General features: G+C 56.1%; 1 protein-coding gene across 1 annotated transcript in view; it reads right to left on the bottom strand.

Moving 5' to 3' along the window:
- Positions 1–265: 265 nt before the first annotated feature.
- Positions 266–22,236, bottom strand: part of LOC133360117 (centriolin-like) — a 50,667-nt gene continuing 28,696 nt past the window's right edge. The window contains exons 12-16 of the mRNA XM_061578703.1: positions 9,507–9,654; positions 6,988–7,208; positions 4,210–4,377; positions 1,318–1,452; positions 266–529 (exon numbers count right to left, since the gene is read on the bottom strand). Of these exons, the coding sequence (XP_061434687.1) occupies positions 266–529; positions 1,318–1,452; positions 4,210–4,377; positions 6,988–7,208; positions 9,507–9,654 (936 nt within the window). The remainder of the gene's footprint in view (positions 530–1,317; positions 1,453–4,209; positions 4,378–6,987; positions 7,209–9,506; positions 9,655–22,236) is intronic.

Raw genomic sequence — 22,236 nt, 5'->3', positions numbered from 1 at the left:
CCCCACCCTCACCACCACCACACTCACCCCCCCACCACCACCACACTCACCCCACCCTCACCACCACCACACTCACCCCACCCTCACCACCACCACACTCACCCTCACCACACCACACTCACCCTCACCACCACCAACTCACCCTCACCACCACCACACTCACCCTCACCACCACAACACTAACCCTACCCTCACCACCACCACACTCACCCTCACCACCACAACACTAACCCTACCCTCACCACCACAACACTAACCCTTCATCTCACCTCGTCCCCCCCTCCTCCTCCTCCTCATCGTCTTCCTCCTCGTGCTGCCCGTTCCTCCGCCTCTCCTCCTCCTCCTCCTCGCCCCGCTCCTCCTCGTGCCCCTCCTCCTCCTCGTCGAGGGGACCGCGGGGCCCCTCCACCTCCTCGCGGAGCTGCGTGAGGTGCGCCGCCACCTCGTCGCGCCGCACCGTCTCCCGCGCCGTCCTCTCCGCCTGCGCCTCCGCGTCCTGGAGGCGCCTGCTCAGCATCGCTGAGCTCGCCTGGGGGAGGGGGGGGGGGAGTGAGGAGGTGAGTGACGAGGTGAGTGACGAGGTGGGTGAAGAAGCGAGTGAGGACGTGAGCGAGGAGATGGGTGAGGAGGCGAGCGAGGAGGTGAGCGAATAGGTGAGCAAGGAGGTGAGCGAGGAGACGAGTTCGGAGGCGAGTGAGGAGGCGAGCGAGGAGATGGGTGAGGAGCTGAGCGAGGAGGTGAGCAAGGAGGTGAGCGAGGAGATGAGTGCGGAGGTGAGTGAGGAGGTGAGTGAGGAGGTGAGCGACGAGACGAGTGCGGAGGTGAGCGAGGAGCTGAGCGAGGAGACGAGTGCGGAGGTGAGCGAATAGGTGAGCGAGGAAGCGAGTGAGGAGGTGAGCGAGGAGCTGAGCAAGAAGGTGAGCGACGAAGTGGGTGAAGAAGCGAGCGACGAGATGGGTGAGGAAGCGAGTGAGGAGGTGAGCGACGAGATGGGTGAGGAAGCGAGTGAGGAGGTGAGCAAGGAGGTGAGCGACGAGGCGGGTGAGGAAGCGAGTGAAGAGGTGAGCGAGGAAACGAACGAGGAGACGGGTGCGGAGGTGAGCGAGGGGGCGAGTGAGGAGGTGAGCGACGAGGTGGGTGAGGAAGCGAGTGAAGAAGTGAGTGAGGAGGTGAGCGAGGGGGCGAGCGAGGAGACGAGTTCGGAGGTGAGCGAATAGCTGAGCAAGGAGGTGAGCGACGAGGCGGGTGAGGAAGCGAGTGAGGAGGTGAGTGAGGTGAGCAAGGAAGCGAGCGACGTGGCGAGTGAGCGAGCGCCACCTGCAGCGCACGCAGCTGCTGCAGCAGCCGCTGGTTCTCCTGCTCGTGGGCCCGCGCCTGACCCGCCTGCTCGATGGCGGCCTCCAGCGCCTCCTTCTCCCGCTGGAGCTCCGCCAGCAGCGCCGCCTGCTCCCCCTGCGGGCGCACGAGACGACGGGGCGCGGTGAGAGTGGTTCCGTGCGTCTGGTAGTGGTGGTGGTGGTAGTGGTAGTAGTGGTAGTAGAGGTGGTGGTGGTGGTAGTGGTGGTGGTAGTGGTGGTGGTAGTGGTGGTGGTAGTGGTGGTGGTAGTGGTGGTGGTGGTAGTGGTGGTGGTAGTAGTGGTAGTAGAGGTGGTGGTGGTGGTAGTGGTGGTGGTAGTGGTGGTGGTAGTGGTGGTGGTAGTGGTGGTGGTAGTGGTGGTGGTAGTGGTGGTGGTGGTAGTGGTGGTGGTGGTGGTACTCCACCAGGACGCCTGTTCAGCTGGATGGAGCCACCAGCTCCATCCACGGTGATTGGCCCCCCTCCCACTTCCGCCTGCTCCTCGCTGCTACCTCTGCCCGCTGCTCAGGTAACTGGCGCTCACTGCTTTAGTAGCTCCTCCTACTGCTCAGCTAGCTCCGCCCACTGCTCATGTGGAAATGTTTTGCAGTAGCCAAAAACACGAAACGCGTGATGTTGATTCTAAATGCAGAGGGAAAAACCGGAGGAGCCGGAGAAAAATCCACGCGACCCCGGAGAGAACACGCAAACTCCAAACATACAACAGGCATCAGGGTCGGGATCAGAACCCACGACCTCCTGTACACCAGGCGAGGTAGTTAACATCTCCTAGCCACCGTGCAACGAGTTGAAACGAGTTGATGAAAATTAGGCAAAATAGCCCGACTTTCAAAAACGACTACGGCATGGATGGGGTTAGAGTGGGGCGGGGGGGGGGGCGGGGGGGGGCACCAGGACAGACTTCCTGGAGCCACCCGAACGGGCCGGGCCAACCCAAGAAGGGGCTCGGTGGCCCCTCCCCCAGACAACGGCAGACTTTGTGCGCTCACAGCTGATTGTACTGCTGATCATTGGCACCATCTGTCTTGTGTGAAGGACAGATGGTGATGGGGGTGGGAGGGAGGGGGGCAGGGGAAGGGAGGAGGGCGCCACGGTGGTGAGATGTTGACTACCTCGCCTGGTATACAGGAGGTCGTGGGTTAAATCCCGACCCTGACGCCTGCTGCTGTATATTTGGAGTTTGCGTGTCTCTCTCTCATCATCATCACCGTGGCTCGGAGATGTTAACTACCTCGCCTGGTGTACAGGAGGTCGTGGGTTAATCCCAACCCTGACGCCTGCTGCTGTATATTTGGAGTTTGCGTGACTCTCTCTCATCATCATCATCACGGTGGCTAGGAGATGTTAACTACCTCGCCTGGTATACAGGAGGTCGTGGGTTAAATCCCAACCCTGACGCCTGCTGCTGTGTATTTGGAGTTTGCGTGACTCTCTCTCATCATCATCATCATCACGGTGGCTAGGAGATGTTAACTACCTCGCCTGGTGTACAGGAGGTCGTGGGTTAAATCCCGACCCTGACGCCTGCTGCTGTATATTTGGAGTTTGCGTGTCTCTCTCTCATCATCATCATCACGGTGGCTAGGAGATGTTAACTACCTCGCCTGGTGTACAGGAGGTCGTGGGTTAAATCCTAACCCTGACGCCTGCTGCTGTATATTTGGAGTTTGCGTGACTCTCTCTCATCATCATCACGGTGGCTAGGAGATGTTAACTATCTCGCCTGGTGTACAGCAGGTCGTGGGTTCGATCCAGAACCTGACGCCTGCTGCTGTATATTTGGAGTTTGCGTGTCTCTCTCTCATCATCATCACGGTGGCTAGGAGATGTTGACTACCTCGCCTGGTGTACAGGAGATCGTGGGTTAAATCCCGACCCTGACGCCTGCTGCTGTATATTTGGAGTTTGCGTGTCTCCGTTCCCGTGGTCGCGTGGATTTTTCTCCAGGTCCTCCGGTTTTTCCTTCGGCATTTAGAATCCACATCACGCGTTCAGAACATTTGGCCGCAATACATTTCCACACGATGATGTGATAGTCAGCTCGCCTCTGAAAAACAGCTACATAGTTCAGACGGGGGTATTACGTGGTAAAATACAAAACAGTTTAATAGTTTAGTTTAAATTTCGTTTTAAAGCTTTCGTGACTGCAGGGATTCATCTTCTTGGTTCTTTCGGTAAAGTCATGACGTAGAAGGGAAATAATAAAATAATAGAAATAAAACATCATAAAATAATTCTCACGACGTTTCGGCCACAACGCAAGCAGCTCTTCCCCCTCCAACCCAGCAGCTTAAATAGACGCTCCAAGCCTGGGGTGTTTCATTCAGACGCTGTCTTCCCGACAGACCTGTTCTTCACCTGAGGACGGCTGCTTGCGTTGTGGCCGAAACGTCGTGAGAATTATTGTACTATGTTTAATTTTTTTAATTGTATTATTTCCCTTCTACGTGACTTTACCGCAAGAACCAAGAAGATACATTTCTATGGAAAGCTTTCGTGACTGCAGGGATTCATCTTCTTGGTTCTTTCGGTAAAGTCACGTAGAAGGGAAGTAATAATATAATATAAATTAAACATTATAAAATACAATTCTCAGTGAGAATTATTTTATTATGTTTTATTTTTATTACTTTATTATTTCCCTTATACGTGACTTTACCGAAAGTTAACCAAGAAGATAAATTTCGATTTAAAGCTTTCGTGACTGCAGGGATTCATCTTCTTGGTTCTTTCGGTAAAGTCACGTAGAAGAGAAAAAAAAGAAATCATATTTATTTATTTCATTACTTTCCTTTTACGTGACTTTACCGAAAGCACCAAGAAGAAGAACCAAGAAGATGAGTTTAGTTCACCTTGCTGCGCTGGTGCTGGGCACGCAGCTGGTCCTGCAGCTGCTGATGCTCGATCTCCATCTCGTCGAGCTGGGCCTGCAGCTGGGCGTCTCGCTCGCCTTGCTCCCCCTGCAGGGACGCGTTGGCCTCCTGCTGCTCCTGCAGCAACCGCTCCAGCTCCAACACCTCCTTTTAGCGCACGTCCGGGGCAGTAGAGCAAGTGGGTTAAGACTCCCGTCTGCAAGGGGAGCGTCGGTGTCGTCGTCGTCATCGTCGTCCCACTTTGCAAGCACGTTTTTAAATCCTTTAAATTAAGTTCGCTTGCTTGCTTGCTTAGGACCGTGCAAATCTTTCGGTCGTTTTTTAACCCACTTCCCGTGATCCACTCGGGCTGACATTTTGCACACAGACTCGTTGTGCGAGACAATTCATGTTCGTGAAAATTTTTTTCCAAAATTTTACACTGTTTAGGAAAAAAATGTAAATATTTAATTACCATTTGTTTAATGCTGCCAGACAATCATCTGACCCATAGGTGGCAGCCATCTCAAGCCAGAGGATGAGAGGACTCTAGCCGCCCCGATGCCACGCATATAAAGGATTTATAGTGAAAAACTTTGTTTTTACGGGTTAATTTTTTTCTTTCCCCGAGAGCTGCGCCGTTTTCTCCCGCGTCGTGTGAGCGCTCGTTAAATAAGAGTTTGACAAACTTGCCAATTTCGATTTAAAGCTTTCGTGACTGCAGGGATTCATCTTCTTGTTTCTTTCGGTAAAGTCACGTAGAAGGAAAATAATAAAATAATAAAAATAAAACAATAAAATAATTCTCACGACGTTTCGGCCAAGTAGACAGACCTGTTCTCCACCTGAAGACGGCTGCTTGCGCTGTGGCCGAAACGTCGTGAGAATTATTTTATAATGTTTTATTTTTATTATTTTATTATTTTCCTTCTACGTGACTTTACCGAAAGACCCAAGAAGATGAAACTTGCCAATCTTCTTGGTTCTTTCGGTAAAGTCACGTGACTTTACCGAAATAACCAAGAAGATGAATCCCTGCAGTCACGAAAGCTTTAAATCGAAACTTGCCAATGTAGGGGTCTGCCACGGTGGTGAGATGTTAACTACCTTTCCTGGTGTGTGCAGAAGTCGTGGGTTCGATCCCGACCCTGAAGCCTGCATATTAAGAGTTTGCATGTTCTCAGGTGTGATGGATCGGTGCGGTGGTGCGGTGTAGTGGTGCAGTGTGATGGATCGGTGCGGTGGTGCAGTGTAGTGGTGCAGTGTGATGGATCGGTGCGGTGTAGTGGTGCGGTGTGATGGATCGGTGCGGTGTAGTGGTGCAGTGTGATGGATCGGTGCGGTGGTGCGGTGGTGCGGTGTAGTGGTGCAGTGTGATGGATCGGTGCGGTGTAGTGGTGCAGTGTGATGGATCGGTGCGGTGGTGCGGTGGTGTGGTGCAGTGTGATGGATCGGTGCGGTGGTGCGATGTAGTGGTGCAGTGTGATGGATCGGTGCGGTGTAGTGGTGCAGTGTGATGGATCGGTGCGGTGGTGCGGTGGTGTGGTGTAGTGTGATGGATCGGTGCGGTGGTGCGATGTAGTGGTGCAGTGTGATGGATCGGTGCGGTGTAGTGGTGCAGTGTGATGGATCGGTGCGGTGGTGCGGTGTAGTGGTGCAGTGTGATGGATCGGTGCGGTGGTGCGATGTAGTGGTGCAGTGTGATGGATCGGTGCGGTGTAGTGGTGCAGTGTGATGGATCGGTGCGGTGGTGCGGTGGTGTGGTGTAGTGTGATGGATCGGTGCGGTGGTGCGATGTAGTGGTGCAGTGTGATGGATCGGTGCGGTGTAGTGGTGCAGTGTGATGGATCGGTGCGGTGGTGCGGTGTAGTGGTGCAGTGTGATAGATCGGTGCGGTGGTGCGATGTAGTGGTGCAGTGTGATGGATCGGTGCGGTGTAGTGGTGCAGTGTGATGGATCGGTGCGGTGGTGCGGTGTAGTGGTGCAGTGTGATGGATCGGTGCGGTGGTGCGGTGGTGCGGTGTAGTGTGATGGATCGGTGCGGTGGTGCGGTGTAGTGGTGCAGTGTGATGGATCGGTGCGGTGGTGCGGTGTAGTGGTGCAGTGTGATGGATCGGTGCGGTGGTGCGGTGGTGCGGTGTAGTATGATGGATCGGTGCGGTGGTGCGGTGTAGTGGTGCAGTGTGATGGATCGGTGCGGTGGTGCGGTGTAGTGGTGCAGTGTGATGGATCGGTGCGGTGGTGCGGTGTAGTGGTGCAGTGTGATGGATCGGTGCGGTGGTGCGGTGGTGCGGTGTAGTGTGATGGATCGGTGCGGTGGTGCGGTGTAGTGGTGCAGTGTGATGGATCGGTGCGGTGGTGCGGTGTAGTGGTGCAGTGTGATGGATCGGTGCGGTGGTGCGGTGGTGGGGTGTAGTGTGATGGATTGGTGCGGTGGTGCGGTGTAGTGGTGCAGTGTGATGGATCGGTGCGGTGGTGCGGTGCGGTGGTGCAGTGTGATGGATCGGTGCGGTGGTGCGGTGTAGTGGTGCAGTGTGATGCATCGGTGCGGTGGTGCGGTGCGGTGGTGCAGTGTGATGGATCGGTGTGCGGTGGTGCGGTGTGGTGGTGCGGTGTGATGGATCAGTGCGGTGGTGCGGTGTAGTGGTGCAGTGTGATGGATCGGTGCGGTGGTGCGGTGTGGTGGTGCGGTGTGATGGATCAGTGCGGTGGTGCGGTGTAGTGGTGCAGTGGTGCGGCAGTGCGGTGGTGCGGCACAGCTGCGGTTGCGACGCGCACCTTACGCATGACGTCCGCATCTTCGGCCACCACCTCCAGCTCCTGCTTGTCCTGCTGCAGCTGAGCGAGGCGGCGCTGCAGCTCCTCGTTCTCCTGCTGCAGGCGCCCGCATGCCTCGCCGGCCTGGCGCGCCCGGTCCTGCACGCCCGACAGGTACTGCTGCAGCCCCGCAATGATGCCCTCCAGGTCACGCTTTAGCGCGTCGTTCGCGGCAATCTGGCCTGGTAGGGGGGGAGGCACGGAAGGTGGGGGGTGGGGGGTGCATCACTCACAACGTCGTGATCGTCATCGTCGTCATCGGCGTCATCACCACCACCACCACTGACACTACCACCACAATCATTGTCATCATCACCACCACCACTGACATTACCACCACAATCATTGTCATCATCACCACCACCACCACCACTGACATTACCACCACTATCATTGTCATCATCACCACCACCACCACTGACATTACCACCACAATCATTGTCATCATGACCACCACCACCACCACTGACATTACCACCACCACCATCACCACCACCACTAGCATCCCCATCACGATCATTGTCATCATCACCACCACCACCACCACTGACATTACCACCACAATCATTGTCATCACCACCACCACCACCACTGACATTACCACCACAATCATTGTCATCACCACCACCACCACCACCACTGACATTACCACCACTATCATTGTCATCATCACCACCACCACCACCACCACTGACATTACCACCACTATCATCATCATCACCACCACCACCACCACTGACATTACCACCACTATCATCATCATCACCACCACCACCACCACTGACATTACCACCACTATCATCATCATCACCACCACCACCACTGACATTACCACCACGATCATTGTCATCACCACCACCACCACCACCACTGACATTACCACCACAATCATTGTCATCATCACCACCACCACCACTGACATTACCACCACTATCAATGCCGCCATCAACAATAACCGCCATTCGCCACTAAGTGGCGGTGACGTCACCACTGAGCTTATTCCAGGCTTTGTGCTCCTTAAGGCCACGTGAAGTGTCGAAGGCTCACTGGACAGACCCACCACCACCAATATCATTCTCCCCCCACCAACATCACCCCACCACCTGACACTACCAATGGCACCAACATCATCGTTATAATCACCACGACCTCCATCATCACCATCATCACCATCATCACCACTAGCATCCCCATCATGATCATTGTCATCATCACCACCATGGCCACCACCACTGACATCATCACCACCAACACCATCATCACCACCACCACTAGCATCCCCATCACGATCATTGTCATCATCACCACCATGGCCACCACCACTGACATCATCACCACCAACACCATCATCACCACCACCACTAGCATCCCCATCACGATCATTGTCATCATCACCACCACGGCCACCACCACTGACATCATCACCACCACTGCCACTATAGTTATCACGATGATCACCACCACCACCATGAGCAGCACTATCACGATCATTGCCATCACCACCACCACCATGAGCATCACTATCACGATCATTGCCACCATCACTACCATCTCCACCATCATTGCTGCCCTCACCTACCCCACTACCACCATCACCACCCCCACTACCACCATCACCACCACCACTACCACCACTACCACCATCACCACCACCACCATGAGCATCACTATCACGATCATTGCCACCATCACCACCATCACCACCCCCACTACCACCATCACCACCCCCACTACCACCATCACCACCACCACCATCACCACCACCACCATCACCACCACCACTACCACCATCACCACCCCCACTACCACCATCACCCCCACTACTACCATCACCACCACCACTACCACCACCATCACCACCCCCACTACCACCATCACCACCATCACCACTACCCCCATCACCACCACCACTACCACCATCACCACCCCCACCATCACTACCACCATCACCACCACCACTACCCCCATCACCACCACCACTACCACCATCACCACCACCATCACCACCACCACTACCACCATCACCACCATCACTACCACCATCACTACCACCACCACCACCATCACCACCCCCATCACCACCCCCACTACCACCATCACCACCATCACTACCATCATCACCACCACCATCACCACCCCCATCACCACCCCCACTACCACCATCACTACCATCATCACCACCACCATCACCACCATCACCACCCCCACTACCATCACTACCATCATCGCCACCACCATCACCACCCCCATCACCACCCCCATCACCACCATCACCATCACCACCATCACCACCACCATCACCATCACCACCATCACCATCACCACCATCACCACCATCACCATCACCACCATCACCACCCCCACTACCACCATCACCACCACCATCACCACCACCATCACCACTACCACCATCACCACCACCACCACCACCCCCACCATCACCACCACCACCACCACCACCACCGCCCCCCGCCGCGCACCCTCCGTGAGCTGCTGCTCCAGGTCCCGGATGTCCTCCGTCTCCTTTGCGATGCGCGTCAGCATCTGATCGAGGCGCTCCTCCAGCTCGCGCTGCTGACGCGCCATCTCCTCCAGCGCTAGCTCGGCGGCGGCGCTCAGCTCGCGCGCCTGCACCACCCACGCGGTACACACACACATACAAAGACCGCCCTCGTAAAGCCGTAACAGACTTTCGATTTAAAGCTTTCGTGACTGCAGGGATTCATCTTCTTGGTTCTTTCGGTAAAGTCACGTAGAAGGGAAATAATAAAATAGTAAAAATAAAACATAATAAGGCAGAGTCTGCCTTCTCGACAGACCTGTTCTCCACCTGAAGACGGCTGCTTGCGTTGTGGCCGAAACGTCGTGAGCATTATTTTATTATGTTTTATTTTTATTACTTTATTATTTTCCTTCTACGTGACTTTACCGAAAAAACCAAGAAGACCGTAACAGACTATTGGGGCAAGTTATGTTCGTGAGCACTGACACACAGAGACAAAGACCGCCCTCGTAAAGCCGTAACAGACTGTTGGGGCAAGTGCTGTTCATGAGCACTGACACACAAAGACAAAGACCGCCCTCGTAAAGCCGTAACAGACTGTTGGGGCAAGTTATGTTCGTGAGCATTGACACAAAAATTAACCCGTAAAAACAAAGTTTTTCACTAGAAATCCTTTATATGCGTGGCATCGGTTTTCGGGCGGCTAGAGTCCTCTCGTCCTCTGGCTTGAGATGGCTGCCACCTATGGGTCAGATGATTGCCTGCCACCATTAAGCAATTGGTAATTAAATATAATTTTTTTTTTCCTAAAATGTTGAAAATTTTGGAATAATTGTTTCACGAAAATAAATTGTCACGCACAACGAGTCTGTGTGCAAAATATCAGCTCGATTGGATCACGGGAAGTGGGTTAAAAAACGACCGAAAGATTTGCACGGTCGTAAGCGCGCAAGCAAGCAAGCAAGCGAACTTAATATAAAGGATTTAACAAAGACAAAGACCGCCTCGTAAAGCCGTAACAGACTGTTGGGGCAAGTGCTGTTCGTGAGCACCTGTGAAGTCCGGCACGGGTGGCCAACACCACGCACGACCGCCTTTGTCCCCCCAGTGGCAATGATTGTACACACCGCACCAGGTACTTGTTTGAGGCTGAGTCAACCTAGGGGAGGCCCAGGACCGGTTTAGATAATAGCCACCAAAGCGGCTCAAGGCACCGTAGCGTCATCGGCCAGGGAACCGCAGGCTCCCTGCATCTCTCATCGGAGCGGCCGTCACCACAACGCCACTCCGCTTGGCACGGCGATTCACTGAGTCTCAAGACTGAAAACATTCACTCACTCGCTCATTCACACTGCAGGAGATGCAAACTCCCACTCACTCGCGCACGTTCACTCACCCGCTCGCACATTCACCAGGCATCGTCTCGTGGAGACGTGGCGCATGGCTATGAACGGATTCGTACTATGAGACATCTCCTTTACCAGTGGCAAAATATAGTAATAGGTTTTTACCCTTCCAACTGGTACAAAAACTGACACCTTTATACAAGGGATCATGTTTGCAATAACCACAACACAAGCAGTCAAAATGCAAACAAAAATAAACAACTCTGATGATGATAATGATATGCACTGTCCTTGAAGTTGATTGGTCCACACCCGAGACAGCTTTTCTTAGAGCCTAGTCTCCATTGGTGTTGGACCAGATGACGCCAAAAGGCGTACAACTCAAATACAGCGCACTATCAGAGTATTGAGAGCTCGGGGTAAGCATTTACACTATGAGACATCTCCTTGACTGCTTGTGTTGTGGTTATTTCAAACATGATCCCTTGTATAAAGGTATCAGTTTTTGTACCAGTTGAAAGGGTAAAAACCTATTACTATAACGGCTTCGTAGTTCAGATAGTTTCATCACGAGTACTGTATAAATATTGTTGTTGTTATGAAGCCAGCACGTCGCCAGGAGGGAATCCCCATGCCGCGCGGCGGTTGCTTCCTGCGTGCGCTCACAGCCGCCGTGGTGGAGGAGACTCCGATGGCGGAGACGCTGGCATCGCCACAGACGTTGTAGTTACACGGACGGATAAAAGGATGCACTGACGGATACACGGGTGGGCGGACACATGGACGGACGGACACACGGGTGGGCGGACACATGGACGGACGGACACACGGGTGGGCGGACACATGGACGAACGGACACACGGGTGGGCGGACACATGGACGGACGGACACACGGGTGGGCGGACACATGGACGGACGGATACACGGGTGGGCGGACACATGGACGGACGGATACACGGGTTGGCGGACACATGGACGGACGGATACACGGGTGGGCGGACACATGGACGGACGGATACACGGGTGGGCGGACACATGGACAGACAGATACACGGGTGGGCAGACACATGGACGGACGGACACACGGGTGGGCGGACACATGGACGGACAGATACACGGGTGGGCGGACACATGGACGGACAGATACACGGGTGGGCGGACACATGGACGGACGGATACACGGGTGGGCGGACACATGGACGAACGGACACATGGGTGGGCGGACACATGGACGGACGGATACACGGGTGGGCGGACACATGGACGGACGGATACACGGGTGGGCGGACACATGGACGGACGGACACACGGGTGGGCGGACACATGGACGAACGGACACATGGGTGGGCGGACACATGGACGGACGGATACACGGGTGGGCGGACACATGGACGGACGGATACACGGGTGGGCGGACACATGGACGGACGGACACACGGGTGGGCGGACACATGGACGAACGGACACATGGGTGGGCGGACACATGGACGGACGGATACACGGGTGGGCGGACACATGGACGGACGGACACACGGGTGGGCGGACACATGGACGGACAGATACACGGGTGGGCGGACACATGGACGGACGGACACACGGGTGGGCGGACACATGGACGGACGGATACACGGGTGGGCGGACACATGGACAGACAGATACACGGGTGGGCGGACACATGGACGGACAGATACACGGGTGGGCGGACACATGGACGGACAGATACACGGGTGGGCGGACACATGGACGGACAGATACACGGGTGGGCGGACACATGGACGGACGGACACACGGGTGGGCGGACACATGGACGGACGGATACACGGGTGGGCGGACACATGGACGGACAGATACACGGGTGGGCGGACACATGGACGGACGGACACACGGGTGGGCGGACACATGGACGGACAGATACACGGGTGGGCGGACACATGGACGGACGGACACACGGGTGGGCGGACACATGGACGGACGGATACACGGGTGGGCGGACACATGGACGGACAGATACACGGGTGGGCGGACACATGGACGGACAGATACACGGGTGGGCGGACACATGGACGGACAGATACACGGGTGGGCGGACACATGGACGGACAGATACACGGGTGGGCGGACACATGGACGGACAGATACACGGGTGGGCGGACACATGGACGGACAGATACACGAGTGGGCGGACACATGGACGGACAGATACACGGGTGGGCGGACACATGGACGGACAGATACACGGGTGGGCGGACACATGGACGGACAGATACACGAGTGAGCGGACACATGGACGGACAGATACACGGTGTGGGCGGGACACATGGACGGACAGATACACGGGTGGGCGGACACATGGACGGACAGATACACGGGTGGGCGGATACATGGACGGACAGATACACGGGTGGGCGGACACATGGACGGACAGATACACGAGTGGGCGGACACATGGACGGACAGATACACGGGTGGGCGGACACATGGACGGACAGATACACGGGTGGGCGGACACATGGACGGACAGATACACGGGTGGGCGGACACATGGACGGACAGATACACGAGTGGGCGGACACATGGACGGACAGATACACGGGTGGGCGGACACATGGACGGACAGATACACGGGTGGGCGGACACATGGACGGACAGATACACGGGTGGGCGGACACATGGACGGACAGATACACGGGTGGGCGGACACATGGACGGACAGATACACGGGTGGGCGGACACATGGACGGACAGATACACGGCTGGGCGGACACATGGACGGACAGATACACGGGTGGGCGGACACATGGACGGACAGATACACGGGTGGGCGGACACATGGACGAACGGACACACGGGTGGGCAGACACATGGACGGACGGACACACGGGTGGGCGGACACATGGACGGACGGACACACGGGTGGGCGGACACATGGACGGACAGATACACTGGTGGGCGGACACATGGACGGACAGATACACGGGTGGGCGGATACATGGACGGACGGACACACGGGTGGGCGGACACATGGACGGACAGATACACTGGGGGCGGACACATGGACGGACGGACAACGGGTGGGCGGACACATGGACGGACGGACACACGGGTGGGCGGACACATGGACGGACGGACACACGGGTGGGCGGACACATGGACGGACGGACACACGGGTGGGCGGACACATGGACGGACGGACACACGGGTGGGCGGACACATGGACGGACGGATACACGGGTGGGCGGACACATGGATGGACGGACACACGGGTGGGCAGACACATGGACGGACGGACACACGGGTGGGCGGACACATGGATGGACGGACACACGGGTGGGCGGACACATGGATGGACGGACACACGGGTGGGCGGACACATGGACGGACGGACACACGGGTGGGTGGACACATGGACGGACACACGGGTGGGCGGACACATGGACGGACGGACACATGGGTGGGCGGACGGCCGCGTGGCCAGGGTTTGAATAGAGAGCCGTCTCTGCTGCAGCGCCGCTAATTGGGCCGTGGGAGGCGGGGTGCGGATGGCACAATGTGGCATCTCTCGGGGGAGTTGCGCGGATTGTTAGGGGGATCAGCGGTGTGAGCACCGGCACACACAGTGCGATTGCTCACTCACTCGCTCACCCACTCCCAACTCACTCGCTACTCACTCAGCCGCATCTCCAGCCACTCGCACGCTCACTCGCTCACACACTCACTCGCTCACCCACTCCCAACTCACTCGCTACTCACTCAGCCGCATCTCCAGCCACTCGCACGGTCACTCGCTCACACACTCACTCGCCCACCCACTCACAACTCACTCGCTACTCACTCAGCCGCATCTCCAGTCACTCGCACGCTCACTCGCTCACACACTCACTCGCTCACCCACTCCCAACTCACTCGCTACTCACTCAGCCGCATCTCCAGCCACTCGCACGCTCACTCGCTCACACACTCACTCGCTCACCCACTCCCAACTCACTCGCTACTCACTCAGCCGCATCTCCAGCCACTCGCACGCTCACTCGCTCACACACTCACTCGCCCACCCACTCACAACTCACTCGCTACTCACTCAGCCGCATCTCCAGTCACTCGCACGCTCACTCGCTCACACACTCACTCGCTCACCCACTCCCAACTCACTCGCTCACACACTAACTCGCTCACCCGCTCACCCATTCGTACGCTCGCTAGCCGGCTCGCTCGCTCGCTCACCCACCCGCCCGCCCGCTCGCTCGTGTGTGGTTGACATTTATCTTTGTCGCCTACTGAGATGTGACAGACACAGGATGACACACACACAGGTGTGCCACACACACACAGGTGTGCCACACACACACAGATGCCAAACCAATGCACGCGCACACACACAGGTGACATACACATTGGATGCTTCACACACAGATGACAAAGGCGTGTCCCCCACACTGGTGCCAAACACAGGTTCCCCCCCCATCACACAAGTCGTTCGCGCACACAAAGACACACACGTAGCACACAAACACGTCCCATACACACACGTGACACACACACACGTGCCACACACAGGTGACACACACACACACGTGACACACACACGTAGCACACAAACACGTCCCATACACACACGTGCCACACACAGATGGCACACACAGGTGACACACACACACACACGTGACACACACACACGTGACACACACACACAGATGACACACAATGGTGACACACAATGGTGACACACAACGGTGACACACACACGTACCACACAAACACGTCCCATACACACACGTGCCACACACAGATGGCACACACAGGTGACACACACGTGGCACACACACAGGTGACACACACATGTACCACACAAACACGTTCCATACACACACGTGCCACACACACGTGACACACAATGGTGACACACAACGGTGACACACACGTACCACACAAACACGTTCCATACACACACGTGCCACACACAGATGGCACACACAGGTGACACACACACAGGTGACACACACACAATGGTGACACACACACGTGACACACACACGTGACACACACAGATGGCACACACAGGTGACACACACACACGTGACACACACACACGTGCCACACACACGTGACACACAATGGTGACACACAACGGTGACACACACACGTACCACACAAACACGTTCCATACACACACGTGCCACACACACGTGACACACACACGTGACACACACAGATGGCACACACAGGTGACACACACACAGGTGACACACACACGTGACACACACACGTGACACACAATGGTGACACACAACGGTGACACACACACGTACCACACAAACACGTTCCATACACACACGTGCCACACACAGATGGCACACACACGTGACACACACACACGTGACACACAATGGTGACACACAACGGTGACACACACACGTACCACACAAACACGTTCCATACACACACGTGCCACACACACGTGACACACACACGTGACACACACAGATGGCACACACAGGTGACACACACACAGGTGACACACACACAGGTGACACACACACAGGTGACACACACACAGGTGACACACAACGGTGACACACACACGTAGCACACAAACACGTCCCATACACACATGTGCCACACACAGATGGCACACACAGGTGACACACACACACACACACGTGTCACACACACACACACGTGTGCACCGGATAAAGTTGCTCTCCCCCGGGGCAAACAGCAGTCTGCCCCCGTTGGAGCGCGCGGAGTGAAAACGGCCCCAAGGGGGTCTTGGCTACTGGACGCGGCACCGTTATGGGTGAGGGTGAGGTGGCGCATGAGACCACGTGTGCGTCCGATCGTGCGTGCGATGGTGCGTGCGTACCCTAGTCCTGTGGGTGGCATGCCCGTCTCCCCTCTGATGCTGCGGTTGCTCCCAGCTCCACTCGCTGCTGTTGCTGCTGCTTCTCCTCCTGACACTGACGCCTCGCTCGCCACTGCCTCACCCCAAGCGCGCTCATCTCCCCCCCCCTCTGCACACCCACTGACTCCCTCTCTCCGCTCAAATCTGCTAGCGCCCCACCCGTTAGAGGCGTCTTCCCGTCAGCTGACAGGAAGAGTCGCGGTTTTCCGCCTGGCGAGGGAGCTCGCAAGCGGACAGGGAGACTTCCTCAGCCCTGGCACTCACATGCCCCAGCCACTCACACACACACCACACTCGCCACACTCACCACACCACACTCACCACACTCACACTCACCACACTCACACACATCACACCACACCCACCACACAGGGAGACTTCCTCAGCCCTGGCACTCACATGCCCCAGCCACTCACACACACCACACACACACTCACCACACTCACACACACCACATTCGCCACACTCACCACACCACACTCACCACACTCACACTCACCACACTCGCCACTACACACCCACCACACCACACCCATCTCACTCACACACACACCACACTCACCACACTACACTCACCACACTACACTCACAACACTCACACACACTACACCACACTCACACTCACCACACTCACACACACCACACCACACTCACCACACCACACTCACCACACTCACCACACCACACCATACCACACCACACTCACCACACTCACACTCACCACACCACACTCACCACACCATACCACACCACACTCACACACACACACCACACTCACACTCACCACACTCACACACACCACACCACACTCACCACACCACACTCACCACACCACACCATACCACACCACACTCACCACACCATACCACACCACACTCACCACACCACACACACTACACCACACTCACCACACCACACTCACCACACCACACTCACCACCCCATACCACACCACACTCACCACACCACACACACTACACCACACTCACCACCCCATACCACACCACACTCACCACACTCACCACACCACACTCACCACCCCATACCACACCACACTCACCACACTCACCACACCACACTCACCACCCCATACCACACCACACTCACCACACCACACACACTACACCACACTCACCACACCACACTCACCACCCCATACCACACCACACTCACCACACTCACCACACCACACTCACCACCCCATACCACACCACACTCACCACACTCACCACACCACACTCACCACCCCATACCACACCACACTCACCACACCACACACACTACACCACACTCACCACACCACACTCACCACCCCATACCACACCACACTCACCACACTCACACACACCACACTCACACACATCACACCACACCCACCACACAGGGAGACTTCCTCAGCCCTGGCACTCACATGCCCCAGCCACTCACACACACCACACACACACTCACCACACTCACACACACCACATTCGCCACACTCACCACACCACACTCACCACACTCACACTCACCACACTCGCCACTACACACTCACCACACCACACTCATCTCACACTCACACACACCACACCACACTCACCACACCACACTCACCACACTCACCACACCACACCATACCACACCACACTCACCACACTCACACTCACCACACCACACTCACCACACCATACCACACCAACACTCACACACACACACCACACTCACACTCACCACACTCACACACACCACACCACACTCACCACACCACACTCACCACACCACACCATACCACACCACACTCACCACACCCATACCACACCACACTCACCACACAACCACACACACTACACCACACTCACCACACCACACTCACCACACCACACTCACCACCCCATACCACACCACACTCACCACACCACACACACTACACCACACTCACCACACCACACTCACCACCCCATACCACACCACACTCACCACACTCACCACACCACACTCACCACCCCATACCACACCACACTCACCACACTCACCACACCACACTCACCACCCATACCACAACCACACTCACCACACCACACACACTACACCACACTCACCACACCACACTCACCACCCCATACCACACCACACTCACCACACTCACCACACCACACTCACCACCCCATACCACACCACACTCACCACACTCACCACAACCACACTCACCACCCCATACCACACCACACTCACCACACCACACACACTACACCACACTCACCACACCACACTCACCACCCCATACCACACCACACTCACCACACTCACACACATCACACCACACCCACCACACAGGGAGACTTCCTCAGCCCTGGCACTCACATGCCCCAGCCACTCACACACACCACACACACACTCACCACACTCACACACACCACATTCGCCACACTCACCACACCACACTCACCACACTCACACTCGCCACTACACACTCACCACACCACACTCATCTCACTCACACACACACCACACTCACCACACTACACTCACCACACTACACTCACAACACTCACACACACTACACCACACTCACCACACTCACACACACCACACCACACTCACCACACCACACTCACCACACCACACCATACCACACCACACTCACCACACTCACACTCACCACACCACACTCACCACACCATACCACACCACACTCACACACACACACCACACTCACCACACTCACACACACCACACCACACTCACCACACCACACTCACCACACTCACCACACCACACCATACCACACCACACTCACCACACTCACCACACCACACCACACTCACCACACCATACCACACCACACTCACACACACCACATTCGCCACACTCACCACACCACACTCACACTCACCACACTCGCCACTACACACTCACCACACTCACCACACCACACTCATCTCACTCACACACACACCACACTCACCACACTACACTCACCACACTACACTCACAACACTCACACACACTACACCACACTCACACTCACCACACTCACACACCACACCACACTCACCACACCACACTCACCACACTCACCACACCACACCATACCACACCACACTCACCACCCCATACCACACCACACTCACCACACTGACACACACCACACCACACTCACCACACCACACTCACCACACCACACCATACCACACCACACTCACCACACCACACTCACCACCCCATACCACACCACACTCACCACACCACACACACTACACCACACTCACCACACCACACTCACCACCCCATACCACACACACTCACCACACTCACCACACCACACTCACCACCCCATACCACACCACACTCACCACACCACACTCACCACCCCATACCACACCACACTCACCACACTCACCACACCACACTCACCACCCCATACCACACCACACTCACCACACCACACACACTACACCACACTCACCACCCCACACTCACCACCCCATACCACACCACACTCACCACACTCACCACACCACACTCACCACCCCATACCACACCACACTCACCACACCACACTCACCACCCCATACCACACCACACTCACCACACTCACCACACCACACTAACCACCCCATACCACACCACACTCACCACACTCACCACACCACACTCACCACCCCATACCACACCACACTCACCACACTCACCACACCACACTCACCACCCCATACCACACCACACTCACCACACCACACACACTACACCACACTCACCACACCACACTCACCACCCCATACCACACCACACTCACCACACTCACCACCCCATACCACACCACACTCACCACACTCACCACACAGGGAGACTTCCTCATCCCTGGCACTCACATACCCCAGCCACTCACACACACACCACACTCACCACACCACACTCACATTCACCACACCACACTCGCCACACTCACCACACCACACTACACTCACCAGACTCACCATACTCACACTCACCACATTCACCACACCATACTAAACACGCACCACACTCACACTCACCACACTCACACTCACCACACCACACTACACTCACCACACTCACCACACTGACCACACTCACCACACCACACTCACACTCACCACACCACACTCACCACAACACACTCACACTCACCACACCACACTCACCACACTCACACTCACCACACTCACCACACCACCCCATACCACACCACACCACACTCACCACACTCACACTCACCACACCACACTGACCACACTCACCACACCACACTCACACTCACCACACCACACTACACTCGCCACACTCACCACACCACACTGACCACACTCACCACACTCACCACACTCACACTCACCACACTCACATTCACCACACCACACTCACCACACTCGCCACACTCACCACACCACACTCACCACACTGACCACACTCACCACACCACACTCGCCACACTCACCACACCACACTGACCACACTCACCACACCACACTGACCACACTCACCACACCACACTCACCACACCACACTCACCACACCACACTGACCACACTCACCACACCACACTCACCACACCACACTCGCCACACTCACCACACCACACTCACCACACTCACCACACCACACTCGCCACACTCACCACACCACACTCACCACACCACACTGACCACTCACCACACCACACTCGCCACACTCACCACACCACACCACACTCACCACACTTGCCACACTCACCACACCACACTACACTCACCACACCACACTCACCACACTGACCACACTCACCACACCACACTCGCCACACTCACCACACCACACTGACCACACTCACCACACCACACTCACCACACCACACTCACCACACCACACTGACCACACTCACCACACCACACTCACCACACCACACTCACCACACCACACTGACCACACTCACCACACCACACTCACCACACCACACTCACCACACCACACTGACCACACTCACCACACCACACTCGCCACACTCACCACACCACACTCACCACACCACACTGACCACACTCACCACACCACACTGACCACACTCACCACACCACACTCACCACACCACACTGACCACACTCACCACACCACACTGACCACACTCACCACACCACACTGACCACACTCACCACACCACACTCACCACACCACACTCACCACACCACACTGACCACACTCACCACACCACACTCACCACACCACACTCACCACACCACACTGACCACACTCCCACACCACACTCGCCACACTCACCACACCACACTCACCACACCACACTGACCACACTCACCACACCACACTGACCACACTCACCACACCACACTCACCACACCACACTGACCACACTCACCACACCACACTGACCACACTCACCACACCACACTGACCACACTCACCACACCACACTCACCACACCACACTCACCACACCACACTGACCACACTCACCACACCACACTCACCA

This window comes from Lethenteron reissneri, chromosome 67, assembly GCF_015708825.2.
Source record: "Lethenteron reissneri isolate LAM-NWPU_2019-01 chromosome 67, ASM1570882v1, whole genome shotgun sequence".
Classification (NCBI taxonomy): Eukaryota; Metazoa; Chordata; class Hyperoartia; order Petromyzontiformes; family Petromyzontidae; genus Lethenteron; species Lethenteron reissneri.
This window is presented reverse-complemented; position numbering and strand designations above follow the sequence as displayed.